This window comes from Nycticebus coucang, chromosome 2 (assembly GCF_027406575.1).
Source record: "Nycticebus coucang isolate mNycCou1 chromosome 2, mNycCou1.pri, whole genome shotgun sequence".
Classification (NCBI taxonomy): Eukaryota; Metazoa; Chordata; class Mammalia; order Primates; family Lorisidae; genus Nycticebus; species Nycticebus coucang.
Genome location: NC_069781.1, coordinates 183,310,335 through 183,330,044, shown reverse-complemented (window position 1 = coordinate 183,330,044; position 19,710 = coordinate 183,310,335). Strand labels below are relative to the sequence as shown.

At 49.5% G+C, this 19,710-nt stretch overlaps 1 protein-coding gene across 8 annotated transcripts in view; it reads right to left on the bottom strand.

The window, feature by feature from the left end:
* The window catches only part of BANP (BTG3 associated nuclear protein), a 91,635-nt gene that overhangs the window by 14,796 nt on the left and 57,129 nt on the right, over window positions 1-19,710 (bottom strand). For 6 of the 8 annotated variants that reach the window (XM_053554451.1, XM_053554477.1, XM_053554503.1 and 3 more), the window contains 4 exons: window positions 15,324-15,491; window positions 8,932-9,059; window positions 7,474-7,536; window positions 5,390-5,428 (listed from right to left, as the gene is read on the bottom strand). In XM_053554451.1, coding sequence (XP_053410426.1) covers window positions 5,390-5,428; window positions 7,474-7,536; window positions 8,932-9,059; window positions 15,324-15,491 — 398 coding nt within the window. Of the gene's footprint in view, window positions 1-5,389; window positions 5,429-7,473; window positions 7,546-8,931; window positions 9,060-15,323; window positions 15,492-19,710 lie in introns of all 8 variants that reach the window. The other 2 variants (XM_053554459.1, XM_053554493.1) reach the window with 1 other exon arrangement.

The window sequence follows — 19,710 nt, the reverse complement described above, 5'->3', positions numbered from 1 at the left end:
AATTCATATGCAGCGTGTGTGTGTGTATTCATGTGCTCATTTTTTTTTTTTAGAAACAGAGTCTCACTTTGTCGCCCTCAGTAGAGTGCCGTGATGTCACAGCTCACAGCAACCTCCAACTCCTGGGCTTAAGTGATTCTCTTGTCTCAGTCTCCTGAGTAGCTGGGACTACAGGCGCCCGCCACAACACCCGGCTATTTGTTGTTGTTGCTATTGTTATTAATACAGTTTGGCTGGGGCCAGGTTTGAACCCCCCACCCTTGGTATATGGAGCTGGTGCCCTGCCCACTGAGCCACAGGCACCGCCCTGTTCATGTGTTCATATGTGAATGTGAGTTTATTAGTGATGGGTTTACCAGACCACACACAAAAAACTCCAGTTTCAAGTGATTTGATGTAAGCTTTTCTCATATACATCTTAGATGACGTTAGCTACAACTATTAAAAAATATACTATCTGTATCAAAACACACATGTACTTGAAATAGCACTAAATATTAATTATTTCATGATTTGTGATCTAAGCAGCAGGATCAAATCTCAAGCCTTTAAAGATTTCCTATGTGGCTAATAATCTTCCAAATACAGAGAAATAATTGACCCAGGTTTGAACATTTCAACAGATATATCACCATGGAGCAATTGACTCCGACTGTACTAAATCCGAACTCTGTGCTGTAGGCCCCTACCTGGGAACCGCCCAGCGCCACTCCCAGTTTGCTGCTCAGGGCATGTGTTATAAGGCAGAGGTAGCACCCATGTACTCACCCCGATTTTTCGTAGCTTTAGCGACCTCACCCTTCACAAAAACGCCTGTGCACTAGCACTGTCAGCCAGCCCCACAGGGCCATCTACTTTCTAGGACATCTGCTAACAGGAAAAACAGTAACTGCAAAAAACAAATGCTGCTTCTCACCCTTAAGAATGTCCTCTTTTTGCTGGAATGCAACGGCCAGCACTTCCCCCCTCCTTCCTGCAAAGTCCTCCAGCATTCCCAGGAGCAAGGGACAGCCTTGGTAGGCAGTTATGTGACCTACATCTAGACTCCCTGGGCCCTGCCAGAAGGACATTTCAGGAAAAGGACAGACACTGTACATACTGGGACGCAGGCACAAGTCACTGGAATATGAGAGTTGCTGCCAAAACATATTCTGAATTGCATTATTCTTAATGCACAAAAACCAGGCCAAATTCTAATCCTGTGTTATTAATTTAAGAGTCTCTAAGAAATGCCCTGCCAAGGCCCAGCGTCCACGTCACTTCACAAGTGTTTTCTGGGTGTAAAAGGCAAGGCTGAGAAAATACGTGTCACCAGACCTGGCTGAGAGGGCTGTGTTCTGCTGACTCGGAGCCAAACTTGGCTTCCGGGCTCGGGGAAGGAGTGAGACTCACGCCTGCCTGAAGTGCGGGAAAAGGTGCCTCAACTGAGGATTTGCTTCTGCTCAGCAGATATCTGGTCAGAAATGGGACTGGCAGCTTTCTCCCAGTAGAGAGGACATGGGACGTCAGTCCCACTGCAGTCCTGCTCAGGCGATGCGCCCACTCCACCCAGATACTCAGCAGCCCTGTGAACGCCACCCTGAGGTTTTAAATAGCGCACATATAACGCTGCACACCACCCACATTTCACCATTCACAGCTCCCTGACGTCACGAGAATGTGTTTGTTTACACTCAGCATTTCTGTGATGAGTGATTTCACTGCACTCTGAAGAGCTGCATTTCTAACCAACTGTTTCTGCAGTGCTGAGACTCAGACGATCTGCTTTCTTTAGAAGGCCCTGGTGATAATTTAGCATGGAAGGGAATGTTTCCTAATTAATTAACTAATGCTTTAAGTATTTAGCTCTTTGAATTGTATCTCTGATAATCACACACACTCTCTGGAGATAACACTTCAGGGGCCCCGAGGACTGCAGTCCAGTGACATCTCTTTCTGAGTGTCCAAAGCAGAAACTCCTTTCTTCTGACCTCAGCCTGCTCTTGTCCACTGTCCCTGGAGCGCCCCCCTGAGTACTGGTGCACGTACAGCCCCTGCAAGGTGACCTCACACCCTGGTGGGCGCTGGAATGCCTTGTGCTCTTGTGAAGCTCTGTGACCGTCTGGCAGGTACTGCACCCACCACCCACCACCCACCCCCGACTAGTGAAGAGGTCACCAAAGCACAGACTAAGTCGTGTCCCCAAGACAATAGGGTAGCTGCTCAGAGCCCAGCTGTGACCCTCCCTCCGACCCAGGTCTCTCCCAAAAGATCTGCCACCTACAAGCTGGCCTCATCTGTGGTACTCGGGGCCCGTCGGGCCACTGGGACCACTTCTGTGACAGCAGTGAGTGGTTCAGATGATCCAGAGGCTCTGTGCGAAAAGGCTCTTCCCTTGCCAGAAGCTCTGACATCCCCAGGCACAGACCAGCTGTGACTGAAACCTGCCAAGAGCAAGGCCCCTTTGCTCCCCAGACCTCCCTGAGAGAAGGCGTTAAACACACTCATAGTGCAGCAGTCGAGGGGCAGGGCAGGCGCAGGGGCAGGGAAACTGCATGCTGTTGCTACAGTGACAGACATAATCTTGATTTGCATAACCTGGATTAAAAGCTGAGATGTAAGCTGAACATTAATTTTTTTTTTTTTTTAAACAGAGCCTCAAGCTGTTGCCCTGGGTAGAGTGCCATGGCATCATAACTCATAGCAACCTTAAACTCATGGGCTTAAGAGATTCTCTTGCCTCAGCCTCCCAAGAAGCTGGGACTACAGGCTCACGCCACAAAGCCCAGCTATTTTTTGGTTGTAGTTGTCATTGTTCTTTGGTGGGCCGGGGCTGAATTTGAACCCACCAGCTCTGGTGTATGTGGCTGGCACCTTAGCCACTTGAGCTATAGGTTCCAAACCAAAAAATAATTTTTAACTAAATGTTTATAATTATTTTTTTCTTAGCGTGATATAATTTTTTCAGAAGAAAAAATCATTATATAAACTCCATTAAAAAAATACATACCAATACTCAAGTGTTCAACTCATGAGTTAAATACATATATAACCATGTATCTTACAAAACTTTATAGGAAAACCAATGTCTCATCAACATACTGTTATTTCTAAAGCTCTTTTCCTTTTTTTTAAATTCAATAAAAACCCTCAACAAACTAGGCTTAGAAGATCACACCTCAAAATGGTTAACAGTTGAGTGTGAGAAGCCCTCAGCCAGCGTCACCCTGAATGAGACCCACCCCAGGACAGCATGAGGCTCCCACTCTCCACACTGCTCCCACACCCTGGAGGCCTAGCCAGCGCAATTGAGCAAACGAAAGAGAGAACGGGCATCCAGAAAAAAGTCAAATTGTCTGCTTACTGGCAGTATGATCTTATCCCTAGAAAACCCTAGACTCTTCCTAGAGACTCCTGGATTTCATAACCTCAGTGAAGTCTCAGGTCATAAACATCTGTGCACGTGAGGCACCAGCTTGTACACCAGCTGTGCAGGGGGGACCGGGATGGGGCCGAACAGAGCCGGTGCTCCTCAGCCAGCCTGTCAGCACCCACAAAGTGAGTGGGAACTCAGCTCCTCTCGAAACCTGTTCTGTTGCCCAAACGTCTGGCCAATCTGGAAGATGAAGCTGCCGTGAGCGGCAGGAATGAGACCCGGACAGAGGGTGACACATGAGGAGATGTTCCCCAAGTGGAAAACAAGAAAAGGATCCGCTAAGTGGACTCACCAGGGAAGGGCACGCCATGTGACCACACATTGCTCGTCTAAATTGGAAGGCAGAGCCAGACACTGAGACCCTGCCTGTTGCCGTCAGCATTAGCATTGGCCCTTACTCAGGCTCCGTCTTTGATTAGAGGTCCCGCAAAGATGACCAATAATGGGAACCAGGAGGTGGAAAGAAAGTACAAGATTTCATGTGGGGAAAAAAAAATCAGACGGTTTATAAATTATTACTTGTTTAGCATAAAAAGTGATATGCATGGCAGCTTTACTCTACAGTGAGGCTGCTTGAAGGGTGGACCACTTGAGGAGCCCCAGGGAGCAGTGGGCCTCGGGTCTGCCCATAGGGAGTGCAGGACAGGTGACATCAGGACAAGTCTCCTTTGAAGGATTCAGGCAGTGGCTCTTCTGGCATCAGTCCTGAGTATCCTGAATTCAGACCTGAGCTGGAGCCTGGGCACTGCCACGCCTGCTCACAAAAGCTAAGACTGCCCCCATGCCAGGGCTGCGCAGCCCTGTCCACACCACAAACGTTACCCTAATATAGTGTAAAAACCTGGCTACATCTTTAAAATTCCAAGGGGATTTTGCTCAGAAATAGAGACAGAAACACAGAGAATGTCAATGGTGACATACTCTTATTTTTCTCATGAGTTAAAGTGAAGCAGTATTTTAACTATGATAAAATTTCACGACCAGCATAAACACAAACCACCAAAAACCAAGATGAACCCCTCACAGGGAGGAGGCCCTGTGCAGGGCTGGCCACAGCACGTCACCGACCCCAGAGCTCCCTGAACCCCATGTTCCTGTGGCTTTGGTGCTCTTCCCAAGAAGTTATTTTATGTTTATACATAAACAACACTGCAGGACCATGATTAGAACCTCATGTTTATCCTTAAGATGAAATTTAGAGACTAAGGAACTCCAATTTAAGCAAATCTGGAGGGTCTGTAGCCTTCCTCCCAACATGTGTCCTAGGGGCCAGAAGAGCAAGGGGCATGTCTGCCCTTTCACTCCCCTGATGCTGTGAGTCATTGTCCCGGCTCTATGGCAGCAGATCCCAGCAGGGCCTTGGCTGACGGCAACGGGGACGCACATTCAGCTTTCAAAGGAGAATGTGCACATAGCCTTGAAAGAGGAGTGCTCGGGCCTGCTAGTCAGACTCCCAACACCACAAGTCATGTCTCACAAACGGGAGGATCATCGTGAGACCTGATCGTGTGAGGTGATAACCTCTTTAGTAGAAACTGTCTTAGAGAGGACACAAAGATAGAAATCCACAAAACCACTGGCAATTTCACCTTCTCCTGGACAGCAAACCCCCAAGGACCCACGTGGCTGGACACCACTTGGTGAAGACGGTTCCCACCAGTGTGCCTGATCTGGGTTCTTCTCGTCTCAATTTAGAAGATAGGCAGGTGGTTTGAGTCTGACAGTGACACACGGGAGCAAACCTACCTTGTTCGAACATACCACTACCAAAGCACACGCAAGTGTTGACAACATTCACGTGAACATACAGAAAATGAAGAAAAATGGGGGTGTGGGGGGGTCTTCCATAGTTGAAGCCTCAAAGCAGCAAACGTAGATCCCACCCTGTTCCCCTTCCCTCCCCCCCCGCCCACCGTGAAGCCCCCTCCGGCCCCCTCCCAAGAGCCCGTTGGAGGAGTCAGACTGAGCACTCACCTGCCCGTCCTGCCCAACATGGTGGATCTGGAGGTTGCCCTGCAGAGGGGTAAGAGGAGGAGACGGTCAGGGACTGGCATGCTGGGACACTCAGAGAGACACCAGGGCACCGCGCCACTGCGGACAGCAACAGAAACTCCCACCAGAACTTGGCCCCTCAACAAAATATTTAGGCTCAGTTCTAGAGGCAGCTTTTTCTTAAAAAGACAAACAAAGCAACTCAAAAGACCACTGTACCCATCATTCCTTACACCCTGACCCCAAATGAAAATGTCTACATTTTTTACTTTTTATTTGAAACAATTTTAGATTCACAAGAAAAACACGGAGCAGGACAGAGGGGTGCTGTGCTCACTGCCCAGCTCCCTGGGACGGCTCTCAAAGCCACCTGCAGCGTCACCACCCAGACACAGATGGGACACAAGGCAACCGACCCACTAGGTCAGGAGCCTGGAGGATCTCTCCTGGTGGAAATTCACTGTCACTTGTTGTGAAAAAGAACTGTTAAGTCTGGCAGACTGCTGAAAGTCTCCCCACAGCTCTTTTCATTCAAGCAAAACAACTATTTGCAATTTGCCCTAATTTATTGTGTTCATTTCTAATAAAAACAAAGACTGAATTATATATATACAAGATGCTTTAAAAACTTAAAAATAAAAAATTGAAATTCAAGAAGTAGTGTAAAGATTTAGCATAAATAATGAAAAGCAAATGTGTGCTGACTTTTCCTTTGACTCTATGTCAATTTTCCTTCATTTCAAATGACTACACGCAAATCAAGAATTCTGACTACAGATGCATGACCTCCACTGGCCAGTGTGACCCGCCAGCACCCACACTCTGGGGCTGACCTCTGAGGACACTCTGCTCTCCCAGTAATGTTATATCCATTAGATAGCAGCGAGGTTGCAATTAGAATATGAAAAATATTCTATGAAATTACAATTAGAATATACGAAAACTTTTCAAAAAGTGGTTCTGAAAGCCAGCACCACCACTGGACTGGTTAAACACTTCCTTTGAGAGGATCCCAAGAGGCTCTATGACAGCACACGAGGTTCCCCTCTCTCAGCCTCCACACCCAGGGCAGGGGAAGCCTGGGGTCTCTGCAACAGACACTGAAAATCCAGCAAAAGCTGGTGGCACTGTCACCACCTGGAAACGGGTATGGCCATCACCTTCCAGAGCTCTGAGGGAGTCGTACCTACACACTGTATCCTGAAGCACAACCCATGAGCACTGCCTAGTGGCCACGGACAAGATCCAGCGAGGCCACTGTCCAGCACCTGCTGCCGCTGCCTGTGCTGTGGGAACAGCCAATGGGGACTCTTCCCCACCTCCCATGGAGACGCCCGCCCTGAGGGGCTCACAGGAGGGCAGGTGTGACCAGCAGCCCTCCATCTCCGACAACGTCACATGCTGCAGTTCATACTGATGGGTGTGTGGCCAACCCCGGGGCCACATGTGCAGTCTCATGCACATGCTTACAGCATCTGTGTAGTGGGAAGGACTTGCTATGCTCTGTCCTCATCATTGATTAAAATTAATAATAAAAAAAAGAAATAATCAAGTTCTGACACCTGAAGCCTGGCTCTCAGGAACTTGAAATAGTGAGACAATCCCAGGGACAGCAGGTGTGTTGAAAGCTGTGACTGGTGCTGGGCCTTGCGTGTCTCAACCCACAGGGTCCCCACGTCCCATGGGATGGGCATTAGTCCCAGAGCGCTGAAGAGGCAGCTGGGGTTGGCAGAGGTTAGGGGAGTGTGTAAGGCCACCGGTGCAGACCACACCTCTGCCACAAGGGTCCACCCCAGGTGGGAACTGCAGGGTCAGACAGGGAGAGAAGGGTGTTTGGAGGGCACCTCCAACCAGGAGCAGAAAACTCAACACAGAGTCTTTACCAAGAAAAACTGGCGAGAGGCTATGGAGTCAAGAGCTTGGGACAGGGAGAGCAGCGAGGCTGCAGGACTCGGGGGCTGGGCATATGTGCCCTAGGAGGTGGGAGTGCTGAGACCACAGTCAGTGTGACATCCCTGAGGACTCTCAGCTGCCCACCATGCTGGGACACGCGACGGGGCACTCACCTCGCTGTCCTGCGTGATCTGCACCTGCTCCCCCTGAGGCACCTGGGCGATGTGGAGGTGGCCCTGTGGGATCCGCAGCGAGAAGACAAAAAGGAGCATCAGAAGGCAATCAGAGCAGACGCAGACAACAGACACTCTGGGGCACTGGTCTCCATTATCTGCTCTCAGAGCACGTGATGCAGGCACAGCAGACGCGGTGACATCACCTGTGCCCCCTCTACACGGGGACATTCCAAGAACCCCTAACCAGCAGGCACTGATCACTGCGCAGACGCTGCCTTTCCCACACTGCTTACTGTGCAGCTTTTACGGCTGGTAAATGGTTTACTTCTGGAATTTTCCCTCCGACATTTTCAGGCCACACTTCACCCTGGGTACCTAAAACCTTGAAATGGGAAACAGGGTGGGAGCTACCTGTACGTATACAGAATATTCTACAGTAATTATTTTTTTTTATTTTTTGGCCGGGGCTGGGTTTGAACCCGCCACCTCTAGCATATGGGGCCAGCGCCCTACTCCTGTGAGCCACAGGCACAGCCCGGTAATTCTTAAAGGAAAAATAGGTCCCAGGAAAATTGGTTAAATCTTTAAATGTACTAAACGCGTAAGTTTAAGAATGTGAATGACATAGATAAAAAAGGGGAAACAAAATGAGAATTACAGTTTTGTTTTTTTTTTTAAATTATACTTTCAATTCAGGGGGACTAGAAACCTGGTAGAATTCCCAGGGAGAGTCTCCGGGGACCCAGGCAAGGTGGAAAGGCCCCCAGCAGCGTGAGGCTGGGGTCAGCATGTGGGTGTCCACACTGACCACAGTCAGGCAGCTCTCCCACTCGAGGAAACACTCACATGACCACTGAAATAGCTGAAGCAAACACCAATAAATGTTCAGGGGGAAAAAAGAAATCAAAGAACCCAGTTGAAACATTTATGTTTATGGATATCGGCAGACAAATAATTCCTATTAAACCTTCACCTAGCTGACTGAAATACTTATTACCTTATTTGAAACTCTCAGATAAAATAGATCTTAGAAAGAAGTCCTGGTGACTGTTCTATGTAAAGCCCACAGCAAAGTTATCTACCCTGGAATTCTCTCCAAGAGCGTCCCTGGTAACCAGATGGGGGCAACTGGCTCTGTGGACAGCAGCGGCCAAGCCGGTCAGCCTGAGAAAGCCCCAGAGAGCCTCGGGCTCGGCGAGGGAGCGGCCACGCCCCTCCACAGAGAAGGGTCTGGTCAGGAGAACGCCCAGGCGACTGCAGGCGCAGTGACAAGTGCCACTTCACAGGCCCAGAGGCGTCTGGCGCCATAAAAACACCAGCAACGTCCCGGGAACGCCTAAGTTTCTGGCTCCGCCCTCCTACGCTGGTGAGGTGCACGCGCGTCATCCCACGGTCCACGTGCTGCAGGCCGGGTCCCCCGGCCGCTCCCCAGATGTGATCGAGAGGGGTACATACTACTTGCACCTGCCCGTCCTCTCCGATCTGGTGAATCTGCACCTGCTGCGCGTTGGCCAGGGTGTAGTGCAGGGCCTGCGGCTGCTGCGGGAGCTCACTGGCGGGGGGCGGCGTGCTCAGCATCGGCTCTGCGGGCGGTGGGAGAGCACGTCAGGACCCAGCCCGGGAGGAACACACCGGCTGCTCCCCAGGCCCTGAGCCCGTCCTCTCCCCATGCCCCAGGCCCACCAGGCCCCCAAGCCTGCCCCCCCCCACACACACACTGTCCCCATCCCGCCCACCGTCAGAGCCCAGCCCCTACAGGACAGGGGAAGGGACACTGCACTCCTGGACTGGAACCATTAACAGATTTCTGACACAGACACCAGGGGCTCTACAGGACCCAGGGAGGGAGCCACGCTCCTCTAACTATGGACTTAGGGACCAGTGTCAAGTTGTTCATGTTTGCTCTCCTCCAGACATGAAAAACTGGAAGCAGTTTCAGACCCGCAGTGAGCAGTGATTGTCCCTAGGTAACCAAACCAACAGGGGAACAGTGCCATCCACCCACTGGGAGATTCATTTCCAAAAGATCTTACTTTCTACCTTTAATCAAAATGAGACAAGTATGTTTTGAGGTAGTGTACATTAATTTTAATAGTAATGATATCTCAATCACATTGCCCTGAACACTTAGAACATCAACAGTTCAGAAAAAACAATTAATTTTCAATGTGTTCCTAATTTTAGTTGCAGGTAATGATGATGAGTCATCAACAAAAGAATTTAAAAAAAAAAAAAAAAAAAAAGAATTTTTAAGCATAAAAATATATTGTCCACTTTGGGAGGCCAAAGAGTCCAAAACCAGCCTGGGCAGTATAGCAAGACCCCACCTTTACAAATAGTTAAAAGATTAGCTGGGTGTGGTGGCACACATCTGTAGTTCCAGCTACTGAGGATACTGAGGTGAGAGGATCACATGAGTTCAGGAATTTGAGATTGCAGGGAGCTATGATGCACTGCACTCTAGCCCAGGCAGCAGAGTGAGACCCCTGTACCCCCAACTCTCCCCAAATATATATGTATGTGTGTGTGTGTGTGTGTGTGTGTGTGTGGAGAGAGAGAGAGAGTATTAAGATGAAGTCCTGTGAAGAAATCAGAATATTTATATGAATGAGGCTGAGCATAGTGGCTTACACCTGTAAACCTAGAACTTTGGGAAGCTGAGGCTGGAGGATCACTTGAGCTCAGAAGTTTGATCATGATTCTATACTCCAGCTTGGGACACAGAACAAGACCCTGTATCCAAGAAAATTAAAAATTAAAAATTAAAAAAAATTTAATGAAAGGAAGAAAAATGAAAGCTACAAAATTTCTAATTGTTAAATGTAAGCTTTCTGGGTATTTCTTTCCTTTTTTTTTTTAAAGACAGAGTCTCACTTTGTTACCCTGGGTAAAGCGCTCTGGCGTCATAGCTCACAGCGACCTCAAACTCTTGGGCTAAAGCCATCCTTCTGCCTAAGCCTCCTGGGTAGCTGGGACTACAGGTGACCACTACAATGCCTGGCTACCTTTTTTTTTTTTTTTTTTTTTTTTAAGAGACAGCATCTTGCTCTTGCACAGGCTTGTCTGGAACTCCTGAACTTAGCCAATCCACCAGCCTCCCAGAGTGCTGGGATCACAGGCAGGAGCCAGGCCTTTTCATGTTTTTTTAAAAAGCTAGTAAGTATCAAACTGCTATGGTGTGAAGATTCCACTGAACACGTTTTTAAAGTAGTATAACAAAAAAAAAAAATGTTAAAAATGTTTCAAGCAATATGCTTGAAATTACATCCTTTTCAATTACTTCAAACTACACTGAAAATTTGGGGGTATTAATTTTTTAAAATGTCCGCTTAAAAATATGCAAGGAATGGCTTGGCGCCTGTAGCACAATGGTTATGGTGCCAGAGCCACATACACCAGTGCCAGCAGATTCAAATCCAGCCCAGGCCGCCAAACAACAATGACAACTGCAACCAAAAAACAGCCTGGCGTTGTGGTGGGCACCTGAGGCAAGAGAATCGCTTAACCCCATGAGTTTGAGGTTGCTGTGAGCTGTGATGCCAGAGCACTCTACCCAGGGCGACATAGTGTCTCTCTCTCTCTCTATACACACACACACACACACACACACACACACACACACACACGGAAGAATATACATTTTCAAGCTTCATTAGAAGGGCATGTAAATGAGGCCAGGCACGGTGGCTCACGCCTGTAGTCCCAGCTACTTGGGAGGCTGAGACAAGAGGATTGCTTGAACCCAAGAGTTCGAGGTTGCTGTGAGCTGTGATGCCACAGCACTCTACCCAGCGTGACAAAGTAAGACTGTCTCTAAAAAAATAAAGGAGCATGTAAACAAAGTATTAAAGGCCACTCTGCCTGCTAATAAGAACCATATAAACAGATTCCCAAGTGATCTATTTTCTAATGTTAATAAAAATCAACTGATTTTGACAGTTCTAACATTGTTCGAAAATACAACCCATAGGAATGGCAGTCCCTAGGGCTCTAAAAAAAAAAAACAAAACACTGACGATGTGATTTGTAGGTATGATACACATGGTTTCCAAATGTGAGCCTGGAATTATGGACATTACCACTTGTTCAATAGCTTGCTACAAAGTGTCCAATGTGAAGATGAATTCCAGACCACACTTCACAATCTGTGCTGATAGTAAAGTCTAGTGCAGAATACTGCATCGGTTACTCGGCCACGGTCAAGAACAGTCCAAGAGCCACGCAAGCTACTAGAGATGGGGTGCCTACCCTGACGTAAGTTCGGGGGGAGCCCCAACAAGGCCGGGGGCCACCCCGTCCACTGGAAGGCAGAGGGGCAGAGACCCAGCCCAGTTGGCCCTGCTCTCCCAGCTTCCTGAGGTCGCACCACAGGAAGACGTGTGAGCAGCAGTTGCAGAGCACTGGCTCTCCGTGACCCTCACACGCTGGCCACTGCACAAACCGCCCACCTAAGGGCTTCAACTCACCCACGAGACTTACGGGGGAAAAGGCTGAATTATATTTTAAACAATAAAATCCAGCCATCTTACACTCAAGCACATACATAATTTTGCACAGTGTTGGGCCGGACAGGAGGGTACGATATTGCTGATTTTATACTCCGATCTTTAAAATCCCTTGAAACTCCTGCTTTTATGGTTTGTACTTAGCTGGCCGTGCTAATTCAACTAAGCACACTAGCTCAGCTCAGAGCCTCATTCGCAGCATTTAAGTTCCTGTCTGTCTGCTGACAACTGGGAAGTAAACAAGACAACCCGAGCTGGGGTCACTGCCAATTCCAAATGACACAATTCTGGTTTAATTACATTTCACTGGAACATTTCTGTCACCAAAACTGCTTAAAAATCACATCAGCTTTGTTAGGACAAGAGTAGTGGTGAAAAGAACATGACAAATCCCCGGAGTCCCTTCACCTGACGTCTGCTTCACTGCATCTAATTCAGCCAATGTAAAGTAGTTTAAGACAGAGAACATTTACCTCAACTGAGGTTTACAAAGTGGTAGGAAAACCAGCTCCAGACCCGCGTGCGGGCTCCCCGAGGACCCAAAGGGAGGCGCGTGTCTCAGTTTCCGGCGGTGACATGACACTGGACACAAAGCTCAGAACCTCAGCCCTGTTTCTTCCCAAAGCCACAGGAATTCAGCTATGCTGCCCACCCTCCCGGGGTATCTGCAAAGCCTTGCTTTAAACCTGACCCTCACTCCTAGACAGGCCTGTTTGTGCTCACGCCCACGCAACCACCTGGGGCACAGTACATCTTCTGACCCCCAGTGAGGGCCCATCACGCGGGAAGAACAATGAGACGCTGCCCCCACCTCACCCCACGGCCGGGACAGGACATGCTGCGGAAACAGCCCATTCTTCAGGCAGTGAAAGGCTACGCTGGACTCCACCTGGGCGGCTGAAACCTCAGGGTTTCTCAGTCCACGCAGGGGCCCACCCCAGGCACCCAGGCACTGAAGACGTGGTGCAGGTGGGGACTGTTCACAACCCACAAGACACCAGCAGCACCTGCACCACAAATCCACAGCATCTCAGAAGAATCCTGACATGTTTATAAACAAACAAAATATACTAAAGAAATCCAACTATTATTAAACTGAACTTTGCCATTCAATTGAAAGACAGACTCAGAACTAGAAGAGAAACCAGCCGTGAGCAGGTAAATGTGAAAATAACGCTAAACCACAAGCCACATGAAGACAGAGAAGCACCAGAGCTGGGGCTAAGAAGCATCTCCATCTCCAACAACAAAGTTGGGAGTGGCCCATGGCCGTCCCGGGACCTCCCATTCAGTTAACACCTCCACCCTCAGAAGGTCTGGGCTGGCAGTGTCAGCACCATGCAGGTGCTCATTAGAAACGTGGGGTTTCAGGCCGCTCCCCAAATACTCTAAACAGAATCTGAATTTGCACTTCCAAGGGGGTCCACCTGCTTGAAGACGCTCTCTTCTATGCTATCTCCAGCCAAGAGACCCTGACTGTGCCCCAGCACCCCCAGAGACGAGGATACGCCCGTGGATGGGAAGAGCCATGCGCTCAGCAATGCTTCTGTGTTCATTCAGAACATACAGAGAGAGCTAACCTACGCATGCAGACCCCAGGAAGAAAACCACAGATAGGCTGTGTCTACCTTCTGTCCTGAACCTTCTGTCCCTGCCCCCACCCTCTGAGGACCCCCAAAGCCAGTCTACTTTTCTACTGATGTACCACGTCCTCAGGCATTTACTGGATTGTAACCAGACTTGGGGGAATTCGAATTTCTAGCCATTGCCTCTGACCAGTCCCACACAGGCAATGGTTTCAAGTCCCACAACCACCATAAAAGCCTGTCTCTGAACATTCCTTTAAGTGGCTCCAAAATGTCACCACAAGTCAGCCATGCACAGAGCTGGGCATTGAGGGCCTCCACGACTAAAGCCCCTGTGACGCCCTGGACTGCGACAGCAATGGCTCTAGTGTGTGGGCCTACAGCCCATCTTCCATGTCTGCGCCTCACAGACCCTCTGAGGCTGCATTTGCAGCTGTGAAATTTCCTCGCATTATCTGTACGCCTTCTAGAGCTTTTAGTACCCTAATGATGTAGCCCATTATGTCCAACAGTGGTCAAGCCGTATAGTGAGAGCTTTTTGCTCACTGAAGTCCCTGGCAAGAAACGGACTTACGTTGAGACTCCCCACTGGACTCCATTTCCATGGCCACAGGCTGCTGTGCATACGGTGCCCAGCAAGTGCACAGGACCCACCCCAGGACCACCTACCACCCTCTGAATTCCCAAGGCAGCTTTCCTGATCTCGGGCCAGACTCCCAAGAGCTTCTTCAACACATGCCACTCGAGAGAGCACAGCCTTAGGGGCACGACTTGGGTGGCCAGCTGCAGCCAGCAGCTCCCACCTTCAGAGCCCTGGCAACGGCCAGGGCTGAGTGTCTGATAACTACCAAAACAACTGAGAAAGCTGCTTCCTGAAGCAGGCTCAGGACACGGAGAGCACTCCAGGAGATCTGTTTTGTAGCTTGCAAGGCTTCCAGAACAAAGAGCTCTGGCCGACAAAGACCCCACTCAGAAGAGCTGGCCCTGCCCATAGCTGCCCCTGGGTCCTGACCCCAGCCCCAGCCAGAGCTCAAGTTCCGGAGCCATTGCCAAGGGAGCTACTGTGGGAGTTTAAAAAGATTGTTTTAACTCAAATATTTATTCAAATATTTTGAGATGTCTTGGGTGAAAGGCGACATAAAGTCACATTGTCATTCCCAGTAAAAATTTTCCCAGGGAAAAACAATCCTTTCAGCAATGCCAGAGAGGTAACTCTAAGAGGACTGTTTTTCCCCATTATCTTGTGGACTAGTCTGAGGCCAAAAATTCAAAACGAGAATAAAAAGTAGGAAAATTTAGAATCTACTCCAACCCTTCATCTGTGGTCACCATGCAAATTCCAGTAACACAATAATGCTATTATTACTGGATTACACTGGGAAGGTGAAGGAGCTCCATGCTCAGAAGCGACCAGACGATAGGGGAAGAGGTGAGTTGTGCTTCATGCACACCTGTCCAGCACCTCACCAAGCCGCTCTGTGCCTCAGGCTTACTAGGAAATCTCCAGGGTGGCCTAGTGGGGCAGGCTGAGCCTCAACCTTGCAGGACAGAGGTTTTCTCCCTGTAAGGTGAAGTTTTCTCCCCGTAAGAGGAGCACACAGAATGAAGCCTCCCCTCACTGGGTCCCAAGTGGTCCCTGTAGATTCTGAGAGCCAGGCTGGCCTCACTCTGGACCATGCCCCTGAGAGCTCGGCCACGCAGGCTGCACTCAAGCTGGAGGAGAGGGGGGCCCGGCCCTCACAAGGCGCAGCCGTACCTGAGGCACTGTAGGAAGAGGAGGATGGCGTTCTCCGTGAGAAGCTCTTGACTGCCAGGCTCTGGCCCCGCTGTTTCCGCCGCCACGCCGTCCGACACTTGGAGTCAATGCTCTGCTTGATCCGATACCAGTCGGATTCTGTGATTCCGAATTTATAAAAAAGGTGGCCTACAAGAACACATCAAAACAGCAGCTATGAGATAAAGACCTGCTCGGGCTCAGCTGACAGAAGCAACTTGGACACGAAACAGGTACTGCTGGGGCCGCAACTGCAAGCCTGACCCCTGACTCCTTGCCCCTTGCAAAGGATCCAGAAAACCACATGTCCCAAGCAAGATCAGTTGTAACTACTAAAATATAGTAGTCACACACATTCTTCCTATATAGGTCGCATAACTCCGCTGGTCAACAGGAAAATAAATGGATAGATTCAAAATTGCAAAAACAGAAAGATTAAGCTGAAAAACTTCCTGTTTTGACTACTAGGGGTACAGAGTTTGGACCATCTGCTGAGAGTTAAATTACTGCCCAAGCCATGAAAATCCGTTCTTATTGAGACCAAAATACTAGAAATAATCAAAACAGAGGAAGTGTTTGTTTTAACTACTATATTAAGTACCAAAAGTATCCTGGACTCTGGAAAGACACTCCTTGACGTTTTCTGTGAGCACATCTTAAGGCCTATCTGGCTGTGAACAGATTGACAGCCAGAGAGCTCGAACTCCAGATAAAAGGAAGCCAGGCTATGGGGCAGGACCTACAGGCTCAGGAAGAGCAACAGCACAGAGCCGGTGCATGCTCATGAGCAAGAGGAAATGCTAAACAAACAGCAGCTCTGCCTTCCAAGGTTCTCCAGGCCATCTCTAAAGCGATCACACAACTATCATTCCATAAACATCACTGGCCCATTGCCATGTGCTGGGACAGCCCTTGACATCTGGGTCAGCTGTCAACTCAGGGGGAGGAGAGCCCAGCTGCCCAGCAGCTCACACAGAACCCCACCTACCCTGGGGTCTTCCAGACAGGAAAGGAAACCGCAATCACACAGGTCAATAAGCACCTCCTAGTCTCACACCTCTCAGCACAAGGAAAAACACTTGTAAATACCCCTAGGGATTAATGAAATTGTACAAAATTTTAAAACTTGTTAGTAATGGAAAAGAACATATAATGTATATGCACTGTGTAAACACGCATTTTCATAATTATATATGCTCCACACATTATATATAAGTGTATTATATATAAATAACACATGGATTTCTTGTAGGAATATAAGTAATGAGCAAAAATATTAGCATTTCAGTTTGACTTTGTAACATTCAATTTGCCAGCTCAAATCCTGGCTCCTATCACACCCCACACAGTGGCACATGACCCTTCTGTAAGTTCTCCAGAGACCTTGACTCACAGCAGCTCGGGGCTCCATCTGACAGCAAGGGCTCCCTGACAGCTGCCAAGGGACACCAGCCGACGGACCAGCAGCAAAGCGTCTCCTACTCAAGGAGCTGTGGATTTGGGAGGGAAGGTCCAACAGGGTCTGGACACGGCACAGGAATCACACTCTGCCTCCAGAGACCTGCCGTCAGTCCACCGGCTCTGACTCCTGACCTCCATGCACTCCTGACCTCCCCCAGCTTTGCAAGAAGCTTTCTAGACCTTTTCTTATAGCACCGAGTAACCTCAGCTTGACAAGTGGGGTAGAAAAAAATCTTAACAATGGTAGACCAAAAGATTACCTTGACTCTAACTGCCATTTTACACTTGTAGGGGAATTTCTCTCTTATGTTACTTGGCAGACATTAAAAAAAAAAAAAAAAAAAAGACTCATGACACAAGAATGTCATTACCCTCACTTCAGTTTTGAGGCAAAAGCCATAGAAAGAAGTGATTTGCACACATTGGGTCAGCAGCAGGGGAAGAGGAGGCCATGCTCTGCAGGCCTCAACAGCACCCTGCCAGCCCCAACAAGGCAAATACGGATGCCCCCAGGTCGTAAGCTGGGGGAGGGTCATGGTTTCCTTTAGCCTGAGCACGCTAGACCCTCTGGGCAGGAGGTGTGCTGTTACTTTGACAGTGACATTTGCAGCATTTTCCAGGACACAAAGAACAGACGCCACCCAGCGTCTGGTAGTCGAGGCACATGATGAGGCATCTGTCGCATCTGGGCAGCAAACCGCCCCATCTTGCATTAGTCCACCTGCAGCAGGCCTGTCCCCACGACCTCCACCAGAGGCCCTGGCAGCAGCAAGAGTCGAGACCACACCGCACTCCCCCTCTTCCCGGCAGGCCACCTGGCAGCGCCCCATCACTCTGAACTTTACAGTCTCCAGAGCCCTGTGACTGGCACCAGTGGTTCAAATCACAAAACCAGGTCCCTGGCTCTCATCTACGGGCCTCTCAGAGAGCTGTGTGAGGTGCTGTGGGAAGCAGAGATGATGAAGGCGAAGCCGCGTCCCGGTGGGTGGCAGGAGGCTTATCAGTCAGGAGGGATGAGAACACTGCCCCTGCCAATGTAATCTCCAGTTCACAGCGCAAAGCAGAAGAGGAGTGCCAACAATTTATTTCTTGAAATTACAGACTTGACTTGATAGCGCAAGCCTGGAAAAGCAGAAGGAATCCATGACTCTGCCCAAGGGAGGTGGCAGGTCTGATCACTCCCAGATCAGTGTGATCACTCCGGGCGCCCCACACCCAAAGCCTCCCCACATCCCAGCCACCTCAGCCATGTTCTCAGTATCCAGGTCACCTGCCAAGGAGGGGCCTCCAGCCGCTCTCCGCTCTCCATGGGTGCCTTCTCTGTCCTGAGCCCGAGCTGACTAGAGCTTCCTCCCAGTCTCCAAACTAGCACACTCAGTGTCCCTACAGACACACACCTGCTCCTGGCACTGTCTGCAATCTGCCCTTAGGGGCACAGGTAACGCAGCCTCACCCCGTCACCCCACGGAGACGTGGATTAGAGACAGCACTGATTATTGATCCCACGTCCCGCGTACTGTGTTGAACAACGTCTCCATTCGTGTCCTTTCTAGGACCTCAGACGTGAACTTACTTGGGGCCCTTACAGATGTAATAAGCAGTTTAAGACAAGGTGACACTAGAGTACAATGGGCTCTACATCTAGGGACCGGGTCCCTAATAAGGAAAGGGGGACACAGCCTAGACACAGGGACAGTGGAGACAGAGTCAGAGTGACAAAGCCACAGGCAAAGGACAAAGACTGAGCAGCCAGCCATCCCCAAAAGCTGGGAGGAGGAGAAACCTTCAGAGGACGCGAGGCCCTGCCAACACTTGACCCCAGCACCCGGGAGAGAACTGAAGCCACCTGGGCCCCAGGTGCCTGACGGGGCAGCCTGATGACGGGCCAAGAACCACACCTGGGCTCACAGAGATGTGGGAAGGAAGCTGCAGATCCACACACTGCTTTCTGCTGGGAAATGCCACCCGTGCTGGGTGGGAGGATTTAAAAAGAGCCGATGGTGGTTGTCTTTGAATGTGTGACTCCCTGACTGCCGGGGCCTCGGGGCCTCTGACTCACATCAGCACTCTGCACTGGTGTCTGCAGAGATCTGGGGCGACCTGCTCTGATGTGCATTTTCACTCCGCTTCCAGTAACTCACAAATTAGCGACGTCCTCTACCACCTGGCTCAAGGAAAGGCTTACATGATGATCCATTAGTAAAACTGAGAACTAAGCCTGCATTCTCCATTCAAACGGGGGTGGGGGTGGGGGGGCACTTGTATTCTTAGATCATATTTCTATGACAATGTTCCAAGGTTTTTTATGTTACAATAATGTGCTACTTTTGCATAGCACACCCCAACGATTTGGTTAGCTGTCGAAATTTTAGGGCAGGAATGTTAATCCTTGGGAACTCTAAGAAAGCCAACACGCAGAAAAACGGATTGCTCTGCTTCCCCCTCCTTTTCAATAAAATTGCTCCTTCATTTTGAGAAAGTGGTACTTAGAAATATTACCTCTGTATGTTTCAAACTACAGATCTTCTTTTCTATAAAAAGTAAAAAACTATTTCTGCTGACCAATGGAAAGGAAGAATGGAAATCCTGTCCCTGAGGGCGGCGCCTGTGGCTCAGTCGGTAAGGCGCCGGCCCCATATGCCGAGGGTGGCGGGTTCAAACCCAGCCCCGGCCAAACTGCAACCAAAAAATAGCCGGGCGTTGTGGCGGGCACCTGTAGTCCCAGCTACTCAGGAGGCTGAGGCAAGAGAATCGCTTAAGCCCAGGAGTTGGAGGTTGCTGTGAGGTGTGTGATGCCACGGCACTCTACCCGAGGGCGGTACAGTGAGACTCTGTCTCTACAAAAAAAAAAAGGAAATCCTGTCCCTGGGGAGTGCTCAGGTCGCAGACAGCTGGGAGCTCTCGGGGT